At 37.4% G+C, this 12111-nt stretch overlaps 1 protein-coding gene across 1 annotated transcript in view; it reads right to left on the bottom strand.

Moving 5' to 3' along the window:
- The window catches only part of SHOC1 (shortage in chiasmata 1), an 87952-nt gene that overhangs the window by 32835 nt on the left and 43006 nt on the right, over positions 1 to 12111 (bottom strand). Inside the window, exons 13-16 of the mRNA XM_007178212.2 lie at positions 11504 to 11623; positions 10358 to 10534; positions 5895 to 5999; positions 2184 to 2362 (exon numbers count right to left, since the gene is read on the bottom strand). Coding sequence (XP_007178274.2) covers positions 2184 to 2362; positions 5895 to 5999; positions 10358 to 10534; positions 11504 to 11623 — 581 coding nt within the window. The remainder of the gene's footprint in view (positions 1 to 2183; positions 2363 to 5894; positions 6000 to 10357; positions 10535 to 11503; positions 11624 to 12111) is intronic.

Genomic DNA, 12111 nt, shown 5'->3' on the forward strand with positions numbered 1-12111 from the left:
TCTAGTTGTGGCGCACGGGTTCCAGAGTGCGTGGGGTCTGTAGTTTGGGGCCTGTAGGCTCTCTAGTTGAGTCGTGTGAGCTCAGTAGTTGTGGCACGCGGGCTTAGCTGCCCCGCGGCATGTGGGATCTTAGTTCCCTGACCAGGCTTTGAACCTGTGTCCCCTGCATTGTAAGGTGGATTCTTTACCACTGGACTACCAGGGAAGTCCCTAATTAGTGATGTTGAATATCTTTTCATGTGCTTTTTGGCCATTTGTATGTCTTCTTTAGAGAAATGTCTATTTAGATCTTCTGCCCATTTTTTGATTGGATTGTTTGTTTTTTTGATATTGAGTTGCATGAGCTATTTGTATATTTTGGAGATTAATCTCTTGTCGGCTGTTTCATTTGCAAATATTTTCTCCCATTTTAAGGGTTGTCTTTTTGTTTTGTTTATGGTTTCCTTTGCTGTGTAAAAGCTTTTAAGTTTAATTAGATCCCATTTGTTTATTTTTGTTTTTATTTTCATTAGTCTAGGAAGTGGATCAAAAAAGATCTTGCTGTGATTTATGTCAAAGAGTGTTCTGCCTATGTTTTCCTCTAAGAGTTTTACAGTGTCCGGCCTTACATTTAGGTCTTTAATCCATTTTGAATTTATTTTTGTGTATGGTGTTAGGAAATGTTCTAGTTTCATTCTTTAGCATGTAGCTGTCCAGTTTTCCCAGCACCACTTACTGAAGAGGCTGTCTTTTCTCCATTGTAAATAGAAGCCTTTCTCTTATTTTCCAGTAGGTGGCACTATAGCACATTGTTTTCTCTTACCTGCGCTGCCTCTGGTTGTGTTTGAGTATTGGCACTTTCTACCCTCCGTGTCTACGTCAGAGGGGTCACCCAAAGCATTTGTTATCACTGCTTGTGCCTCTGGGGTTGTTGGTGCCTTGCTGTTTCTGGTGTTACTGATGTCACTGCCTGAGTACTAGGATGGTGGCCTCATTTGGGATCCTTGAGTCACAGGCTCTGCCACTGCAGGAGGAGCAGGAAGGCCGGGAGGAGGAACTGGGGTCATGTGTGCCGTTCCTTTTCTGGTGCTCCTGGGTTTCTGGGCTCACCCACTGCTGATGGAGGGTGGGGCGCCAGAGCTGTGGGTGGCTCTGAGCTGGAGGAACAGGGTCACAGGCCTCGTGCCACGGCTGCTCAGCTATCTGTGGCTGTGGGTACCAGTGCAAGTGGGAGGCCAGGGTCATGTGGGATGCCGCCCTCGCTGCTACTGGGTTCTTCTGGACTGGGGTTCACCTGCTGCAGCCCAGGGGCCAAAATTGCAGGCACTGCCTATGCTGATCCTCCAGTTCCGCCTCTTCTATGGGTTCCATTCAACCTATCTTTACATGTACAGATGGGTGGAACTCTCCAGTGTCCTGGTGTGTTGGGCAAAGGCCCTTTTGTTGAGTTGTGGATGTTTTCCTGGTTGCAGATTGAAGGGGAGAGCCGAGAGAGCATCTCTTCCTGCTATGATGCTGACATCACTCCCCAATTTTAAATTTCTTACTGATTGATTTAATTTGTTTTAATGACTTAGGCAAGTTACCCAAGTAACCATAGAGTTGGGGATAAAAATATCCCCAGCAGGGACACAGAGGAAAACGAAGAAAAAGGCCAAATTTGTTTCCAGATTTAGTGTAAAGATTTTGAGATGCTTTTCTGCTTGAAAATTTTTTTTAAGTATTTTCTCTTAAATCTTTACTTACGCAAATTTTGTTCAATGCTTGAGGTAGAGTAGGCAAAAAATTTCCAACATAATCCAAGGAATAAACAAGAGCTTTTTTTTTTTTTTTTTAGAATTATATAAGATGAGATTCTGGCTCAATATCTAAAAATTAATTATTGTAGTTCTATTGTTGGGTATGTGTTCATGAACTTACAAGTAGAAAACAAAATTTTTGAGATTTAAAGGATTAATCCACAGAAAACTATGCATAATAAAAATTAAAGTATTTAAAAAATTCAAGACATATAAATAATGATGCCAATGATCCCTTCTCTGGGTCTGATTCTGTCCTGTTAACTTACTTAAGGAGAAAACTGTCAAGGGACCAAATAGTATATACTATACTATTTCATAATTTCAAATTAAATGCAAAAATTTATCTTACATCCAATTCTTATATAAGCTGATTGCTGTTATCTGCTTTATTTCAGTACTTACCTTAATTTGCTGTCCACTTTGCATCCAATTTAGTATCTGACATTGCAATTCTTGTATCTTGTAGTTGGTTTCAGGCTTTTTTTCCCTAATAAACTGTACAATCTCCAGTTGCCGCCAAATGTCATCCAAATAGGAGCCTAAAATGCTTCTGTAGATATCTTTTGCATTTGACAAATATCCTGTTAAAAACAAAAGTGGGAAAAAAAGCATGTCTTTTTGTTCTTTTAGAAACTGCATGGTAAAAACCTAAAAGGAAATAAGGGTCATAGCAGAGACAGTTAAATTTCCCTTTACTACTTTTCTGATTTTGATCAAAGATAGCAACTAATGAAAACCTTAAATTTAAGTGACGCTGAGAAATATGTAGCAAATGTCTATTTTTAAGCTACATAATACCAATATAACTGGATATACTCTACATATTCTCTGAATATTTCTCATCCTTTCCTGCCTTCTGGCTTGTTAAATGCTATTGCCTTCTTCCTAAACCCTAGAACCTACACTTACATGCAAGTCCTGTGGTAATGCATTTCACTGAGATTTTCTTGGTATGCTATCGATACAGCTTTGCACTTGATTTCTGGTTATTTATGTATATGACTTAACAACCTCACTAGTCTATAAGCTCTCATAATCCATGATATTTAAGCATAATTAATTTATGTAGCTGCTAAAACAGAAGTGCCTAAATTCAGACTCACTAAGAGCAATTTTAAACACAGAATCCTGAGACCTATCCTTGAAGGTTCAAATTCAAGAAATCTAGATTGAGTCCCAGGGATTCCTATGTGTAAAACTTCTCCCAGTGATTCTACTGCACAGTGAATTTTGTGAATTACTGAAGTAGAGCACCTGGCAGAGTAACTTATGTAGATCAGGTATTCAATGAATATCTGGACAATAAATACAATAATAAATCAAAAATTTAATGTTCATGTTCATATTTTTATACTATGTACATATTAATTCTAATTTTATTTTAATACAGCTAGAATGTAGGCAATTTAGAGACTGATTTATGTTCTTTCTGCTTACTAATCTCCAAACTTCCCACTGATTCTCCATACTGCCGTTAGATGTAACCTTCTGAAAGACAAACCTAATCCAGTAGCTTTCCTGTTTCAATGGTTCCCTATTATTTACAGAGTAGTGACTGAATTCTTTTGTGTAGCTTAAAAGGCTTTTCATGATTTGGCTCTTTCTTACTTCTTCAGGCTTAGCTCTCTTTGCTTTCCACCTTGTACTCTTCAATTTAGCCACATGGAACCGTTTGTCATACACCCACTAAGTCATTCTTCTGGGCTCTTAATTCTGCCTACAATACCCTTTCATACTTTATTTACTTGGCAAACTCCTACTTATTTAAAAAAAAAAATTCAGCTTGAAAGGCTAACAGTCACCATCCTTTGTGCTATTACTATGTATCTCTACTACAGTACCCATTACACAATACTGAATTTACTTCTGGGTTAAAGCCCAGAAGTGAAACTCTATACTTTTAACCTTGAAACTAATTACCTTGCTAGTTTGGGAGAAGAAGCAAATTGGAAGCTGGGAGAAAATACAGAATTCTGGGTCCAGGGTAGGCAGCCAGACCCACATGGACCTTTCTTCCTCTGTCACTATTCACAAAGAAAGAAAGGAGGACAACCTAACTTGCTCTTTGATTTTGAGAGGTTTAGAGGAGTGAGAAAGCCTTCTTCTAAAAATGTCCAAGGCAGCAAGGTTACTCATTATGGCTTGGTACCCAGGGTTTAAGAAGTTATGTTTTCCAACAAGGATTTTACTTTTATAAGTGTTCGTCAAGGTAGCCAAATAATAATGCCAAAGTGTGATTTAGTAAAGGCATTTCTTTGAGGAACGGAAACAGTTCAGTTCAAGTATATAGCTCTCAATGGTCTCACTTAATCCTAGGGTAAAATGTAGAATACTTAAAGGTGAATATACTTTAAGCAATCCTCCATAAATATTATTTCTCTAATTCAAGATTTTGATAAGTATTGAGCACGAGTGAGTCACAACTGTACTCTCCCTGGGAATCCAAATATTCTAGATTCTGATATTCTGCCTTACTATTATGCTTTTATAGTTAGCTTAGTTGTTGGTAGGACTGACAATCTTCTATGGCAGCTGAAAATTATAATGAAGACAGGTGACTAAACAGAAGCATGTGACACTACACCATTATACTAGCTACAGATACTGTAAACTAGGGCTATAGTTGTCTGGGAATGGAGACAAGACAACTTCATTCAGCATCAACACTCAAATGCTTTAATTGGAGAAGAAAGGAAAAGCACCATGTTGGGCTTTCTAAAGGTAGCTGTAACTTAGTTACAATACCTGGCCAGATAATACTAATATAATACTTGGCCAAGTATCACAACTCCCAGTGATGTAGAGGGAGTACAGTTGTAACTCGCTGCTGCCCAGTACTTATCCAAACCTTGGATTAGAGAAATAATATTTGTCTGAGTCACAGATAAGAGAAAATGTCTGGGTCATAGATCAGAGAAAAATTATTTTCACTTTGTATATAATGGGTTCTAGAAACTTTAAATTATAAAACATAATCCTAAAAATATACCATTACTAAACAAGTCTAAACAACCTGCAATAAGGGGCCTAAAACAGTAATGCAGTAAGACAGATACTTTAAGGATTTTAATAGTTTAGAAAAAATTTCCAAAATCTTTAAAATTTTCAACACATTCAAAATAGTTTGATTTTTAATACTCAAGTAATTCATATCCTAACTTACATGCACAACTAAAAAAGAAATTGCAGAAGATCTTGCTATATAGCTATATTGCATCTAGCAAAGATTCGAAGCCACAGATATTCAATGAGGACCTAAAATGTACATGTCAAAGTGTCATCTTACATTAAAAAGCAGTGCATAATAAAAAGAAACGAAATTGAGTTATTTGTAGCGAGGTAGATGGACCTAGAGACTGTCATACAGAGTGAAGTAAGTCAGAAAGAGAAAAACAAATACCGTATGCTAACACATATATATGGAATCTAAAAAAAAAAAATGGTTCTGATGAACCTAGGGGCAGGACAGGAATAAAGACGCAGATGTAGAGAATGGACTTGAGGACACGGGAAGGGGGAAGGGTAAGCTGGGACGAAGTGAGAGAGTGGCATGGACATATATATACTGCCAAATGTAAAATAGATAGCTAGTGGGAAGCAGCCACATAGCACAGGGAGATCAGCTCGGTGCTTTGTGACCACCTAGAACGGTGGGATAGGGAGGGTGGGAGGGAGACGCAAGAGGGAGGAGATATGGGGATATATGTATATGTATAGCTGATTCACTTTGTTATAAAGCAGAAACTAACACACCATTGTAAAGCAATTATACTCCAATAAAGATGTTTTAAAAAATGCAGTGCATAATAATGATTACACAGTCAAATCCCTTAAGGCCATTAGGAGTCTGTAATTCAGGCCTAGAATAGAGAATCCTACACCTATTTTTCTAGGTGATGATTGTTGTTACAGAAAATTTCTTTTAATGAATGTAAGTAGAATAAAATATATATTCCATTATAATTATGTCAATATATATATAATGTTTAATGCAGAAGGAAAAAAACCTACATAATTTCTTACAAAGTGCATCTTTTTCAGAAAAGTAAACGTTACTTCAGACAAAATATTTCAATAGGAAGAAAAGGGGAAATAAAAAATTTTCACACTAACCCAATGCTGTGTCCAAGCTACATGTTAAAAGGACATCTCTAATTGTTACCAAAAGGTGTAAGAGGGCAGCATACTTGAATGTCATTTCTCTTTCAACATTTTTACCTAGGTAAGCAAAAACATAATTTAAAGACAGAACATACATTAGAATTTTAGAATATATATCAGAATGCTTAACAATAATAGATAACATTTATTATTGAGTGCTTACTATGTGCCAAGCTGTATATAATCTGTTTATTTCATTGAATCTATAACAATAACCCTATCAGACAAGTTTACTATGATCTTGATTTTATGGATGAGAAAACAGTCTTAACGAGGTTAGGTAACTGCCCAAGGTCAATTTGTGAATAAATGATGGAGCTGGCATTCCAACCCCTACAGCTAACCTTAGAGTTCATACTTTGCTGCTTCCAAAGAATGTTCAATTATTTCTACTCTTGGTGGGAAGAAGGACAATGATTCCCAGTTATGAAACAAGAAGAAAATTAAACTCATAACTTGCCAACTGGTTTAGATAAAGGTGGAGGATCATAATGTAAAGCAATACCTTGAAATGGAGGTAGACACCTGGGAATATTTGTCCAAAGATATGACTCAAACAAAAGAGGTACTTATAGGGACAAGACAATTATCTAATTAATACGTTCCATGTAGTTCCAGAGCTTATTGAAGATGATAGATCGGATTTTACTGCATGCAAAAGTGGGGCCAAGAAGACCGGATTCCAGGCCTAATTTAACCAGAGAAGCTCTACTTCTCTCTGTTTTATATAGTGGGATGCCATGTAATATTTATTGAACAAAGAGTTCTGCTAAAAAGTATATGTATAGCTGATTCACTTTGTTATAAAGCAGAAACTAACACACCATTGTAAAGCAATTATACTCCAATAAAGATGTTAAAAAAAAAGTATGAAAACTATTGATTTAAGCAATGAAGATCAAAGCAACTAATCAGTGGTCACTGGGAATCAAGGAGCAACAGAAAAACCAGTTATGGGTAGTATCTCCCTGGAAGGACTTGTGTAAACAAGTCAATCATGACCAGGAAGGGAAAAGAAGAGAGCAGAGAAACCAAATTTGGTATCATTTTGTTCTGTCTTTAGGAAAACATTTCTTACAGTGCAGATCCGCAGCCGATGAATTCTTTCAGCTTTTGTATGTCTGAAAACATCTCTATTTCCCCTTTGTTTTTGTAATGTATTTTTGCCTAGTACAGAAAACTAGGTTGGTGGTTTTTTCTTTCAGGTATTTTAAAGATGTTATTCCACTGTCTTTTCACTTGCACTATTTCTGACAAGAAATTTGATGTCAACCTTGTCATTGTTTCTCTTTTGCAGCATATATTTTTTTCCTTCTGGCTGCTCCTACAATTTTCTCTTTATCACTGTTTTGAGCAACTTGATTATAATATGCCTTGGTGTAGCTTTATTATGCTTCTTGTGCTTAGGGTTCATTGAGTTTCTTGGATCTGTGGGTTTGTAGTTTTCACTGAGTTTGGCAAGATTTCAGTCATTATTTTTTTATCTGTTTACCCCCTTTTGCCTCTCCTTTGAGAACTCTAATGCTAGTATATAAGGCTATTTGAAGTTGTTTCACAGCTCGCTATGCTCTTTTCTTTCCTTCTTTTTTATTCTTTTATCCACCTGGGTTTTATTTTAGGTAGTTTCTATTGCTATGCTTACAAGTTAGCTAGTTTTTTCTCCTGCAATATTTAATCTGCCATTAACTTCATCCAGTGTATTTTTCATCTCATGCATTGTAGTTTATTCTCTAAAACTATGATTTGCATCTCTTTTATGTCTCTAGCTTATTGAATGTATGGAATACAGTTATAATAAGTTTCAGTGTCCTCTCTGATAATACTAACATCTTTGTCAGCTCTGAGTTTGTTTTGATTGATTATTCTCCTTATGGGCTGTGGTTTCCTGTCTCTTGTTATGCTTGACAATCTTTGATCAGATGTCAAACATTGTGAATTTTACCTTGTTAGTGCTAAATATTTTTGTATTCATATAAATAGTCTTAAGCTTTGTTCTGGGATGCAGTTAAGTTCCTCGGAAATAGTTTGATAACCTTGAGTCTTGCTTTTATGATTTTTTTAGGCAGGTCCAGAGCAGTGCTAAATCTAGGGATAATTATTCCCCACCACTGAGACAAGACTTCTCTAAGTATGATGATCAATACTCCATGAATTATGAGTTTTTCTAGTCTGGCTGGTGGGAACAGACATTATTTCCTGCCCCATGTGAATTCAGAGTACTATTCCCTCTAATCCTTTCAGATGGTTTGTTTCCCAACCTCTGGTAGTTTAGTTCCTCACATATACATTTATTTTTTTTGAGATGGCTGTTCTTTTTTTCTTTTTTCCATATTCTTTTCCATTATGGTTTATCACAGGATATTGAATATAGTTTCCTGTGCTATACATTAGGACCTTGTTGTTTATCCATTCTCTATATTATAGTTTGCATCTGCTAATCCCAAATTCCTAATCCATCCTTCCCCCACCCCACCCCCTTGGCAGCCACAAGTCTGTTCTCTATGTCTGTGAGTCTGTTTCTGTTTCATAGATAAGTTCATTTGTGTTATATTTTAGATTCCACATATAAATGATATCATATGGTGTTTGTCTTTCTCTGTCTGACTTACTTTAATTAGTATGATAATCTCTAGGTCCATCCATGCTGCTGCAAATGGCATTATTTCATTCTTTTTTATGGCTGAGTAGTATTCGATTGTATATATGTACCACATCTTCTTTTTTTTTAATAAATTTATTTATTTATTTATTTATTTTTGGCTGTGTTGGGTCTTTGTTTCTGTGCGAGGACTTTCTCTAGTTGTGGCGAGCGGGGGCCACTCTTCATCGCGGTGCGCGGGCCTTTCACTGTCGAGGCCTCTCTTGTTGCGGAGCACAGGCTCCAGACGCACAGGCTCAGTAGTTGTGGCTCACGGGCCTAGTTACTCCATGGCATGTGGGATCCTCCCCGATGAGGGCTCGAACCCGTGTCCCCTGCATTGGCAGGCAGACTCTCAACCACTGCGCCACCAGGGAAGCCCTGTACCACATCTTCTTTATCCATTCATCTGTCAGTGGGCATTTAGGTTGTTTCTATGTTTTGGCTATTGTCCTCACATATACTCTTTGATCAGTACTCTGCTGAATACTTCAGGGAGACTTTCTGCAAATTTCTAGGACTCTCCTTGTGAAGCTCTCTGCTCTCTAACCTTCTATCCTTTTTTTAAAAAATTTATTTATTTTTGGCTGCATTGGGTCTTCGTTGCTGTGCACGGGCTTTCTCTAGTTGCGGCGAGCGGGGGCTACTCTTCACTGCGGTGTGCAGGCTTCTCATCGCAGTGGCTTCCCTTGTTGCAGAGCACGGGCTCTAGGTGCACAGTCTTCATTAGTTGTAGCATGCGGGCTCAGTAGTTGTGGCTTGCAGGCTCTAGAGCTCAGGCTCAGTAGTTGTGGCACACGGGCTTAGTTGCTCCGCGGCATGTGGGATCTTCCCAGACCAGGGCTCAAACCCATGTCCCCTGCATTGGCAGGCGGATTCTTAACCACTGTGACAGCAGGGAAGCCCCTAACCTTCTATCCTTTGAACTTTAGCTGCCTTGGTCTCCCTGGACTCTTAGCTCTGCTTCTTCAACTCAGATTGTCCACTGAGCTCTGCCTCTGGTACCTCTCCCTGTGCCATGGCCTGGCATTTCTTTCAAGGCAGTAAGCTAGGGCAATGGTAGGGCTCACCTCACTTGTTTCCCATCTCTCAGGAATCATTGTGCTTCGTTGCCTGATGTCTAGGATCTTAAAAACTGGTTTCATCTATTTTGTCTTTGTCTTTTTGTTTGTTTGTTGTTGTTATTTCTGGAAGGAGGGTAAATTCAATCCCTGTTACGCCATTTTGGCCAGAAGCAAAAGTCCAGGATTGACTTTAATCAATTTACTTTTTGACCTCCCCCCACCTTTTTGGGAGGGACCTAAGTGGTTCAGATGCTAACAATAATAGGGTTAATTTGGTTTCTGCAATAGGAATCTGTCAAGTAATATATATGTCAACTAGGAGCTTTACTGAGAAGCAATGCCAGATGATACAGGTTTCCCCCACTATCTGAAAATAGAGGGTTCCTATGAAACCTTCTGTAAGCTGAAATGGAGTAAAGAAGCAAATACCTTTTTTCATAAAAACGAAAATCCTCTTTGATTTCTTTCAGTTAGTGAAAACAGATATTAATGTAGGTCTTCATAACATCAAAGTGGCATAAAGCAAACATGAAAAGCAGGCGGCACTTGCATTTCTTACCTTTTTATCCTTGCTTAGCTGATACTCCAGCATTGGTCTGTGGGTGCCATATGCTGAATTACAGTTATGCCTCCATCTATGACTAATTTCTGCATTTTCTAATAATCCATAAATTTACATCCTTTAAAATAATGTGACTTTTATTTGTACTCACCTTGGTGAATAGCATCACTTATTACTTTTTCTTGTTCTTTTAAGAGGAACCTTGTTTGGTCAAAAATGACAGTGTCAAATTTCCAGGTAGCAGCAGGAAGAGTACAGAGGCATACAAGTTTTTTTAAGATAGGAGAAGCTGCTGCTTCTAGGAGACAGTATGCTTGGCACTGGCTATCTGCAAAAATAAAAGCATTAAAGGCAGTGTTTTTATAAGGATGGTATGTTCTTTTTGACAAATCAATCGTACATGTTACTTCACGGAAACCTGAACTCTATCCAAATTCTTTTCTGAGTTAAAAATCATGAGATTCTATACAGGCTTATTTTATTCTAAATAAACTAGTAAAAACAAAACAAAAAAACCCTCTGTAGAATTAATATAATTTTATGGCTATCTTGTTTATTAGAAAGGATTTATTCAGTGACTAATTTGGCAGGGCAACTATAAGGAAGAGAATCACATAACTTTTTTCTTTTCCCTCCACTATTAGCTTACAACCTTAAGATGAACACATTTATAACAATGACAAATTGTTTTTAGTTTTCACTAGAATATCAATATTTAAAGATCTGCATTGTCATCGAAAGGTCATAAATGAAATTTAGCCAAAAGAATGAAATGATATTCAAGAACTAGTGTCATATTTCCTTATCGATTTTAATAGTGAGCATGATGTTCTTAAGCAGGCTGTTCTTTAGGGGTCAATGTAAAGAATATTTTTCTTTACAGCAGAACAAATAATTTTAATTGGTATAGGAATCAATAATAACTTATTTACACCACCTTGATGGTGGGTAAGAGAACAGAGAGAGCAACCATCAACAGTTCATTTTTCCAGACTGGGAAGAAAAGTCTGAGTGAGGAGTTGCAGTTTGCTGTTCTCTGATGCATGTAGGGAAGCAGCAGTTTAAATGAAGGAAGAAATAACACTTAGTGGACTGGAATAGGGCGATGGGGAGGGAGGGGCAGAGGCAGTGAATAAGGCACTCCAGGTTTGGAAATAACCTGAAAGCAGGACTGGAATGAAGAAATATCTGAAACAAGTGAAGAAAATTACATGGAAAATAAGGTGTGTCCTAGATACCCAGGAAAGGGCTTTCAAATTTACTTAATTTGAATGCATTTAAAAAGCATAATGCATACCTGATGCTTGAATTTCAATGACATTATCTGCTCTCCTTTCCTGATTTGCTTTCTCTAGTGTTTTATTAGTACAAACAATAGGATTCTCTTCTTGAAGACTTAAAGAACGTTCTTCTTTGTCTTGAAGTTCTAATAAAAATATTAATTTGCATTGTTCAGGGAAACTTAATGTTGATTAAAATGCTCCCTTGTAATATGATCATAATTGTTAAAATTCTCTGAAATGCATCAGTATTAAATTGATCAACTATTCAGGTCAATGGACTTATTGTGCTGGATAGGAAGCTGAATGGTAATAAAGGAAGGAACTTTGGCATCAGATCAGTGTTTCAATCCCAGTTCTGACACTAGCCTCAGTTTCCTCATATGTAAAATATTGATTAATATACCTACTTCGAATATTGTTATAAGGTGTTATAAACACCAAGGATGATTCCTGACACCTAAAAGCCACATACTGTTCTACTTCATTCCTCTGTGACTGTCCACAGACCCTTCCTCTGTTACTAATTCTCTCCTATGCCCCAAACCCTACCTGTCTCCATCCTTTCTTAGTAAGGTCATTTCTTACTACTTACCCTTTAGCTCTCAGGCATTTTCTACAGGAA

The sequence above is a fragment of the Balaenoptera acutorostrata genome, chromosome 6, assembly GCF_949987535.1.
Source record: "Balaenoptera acutorostrata chromosome 6, mBalAcu1.1, whole genome shotgun sequence".
Taxonomy (NCBI): Eukaryota; Metazoa; Chordata; class Mammalia; order Artiodactyla; family Balaenopteridae; genus Balaenoptera; species Balaenoptera acutorostrata.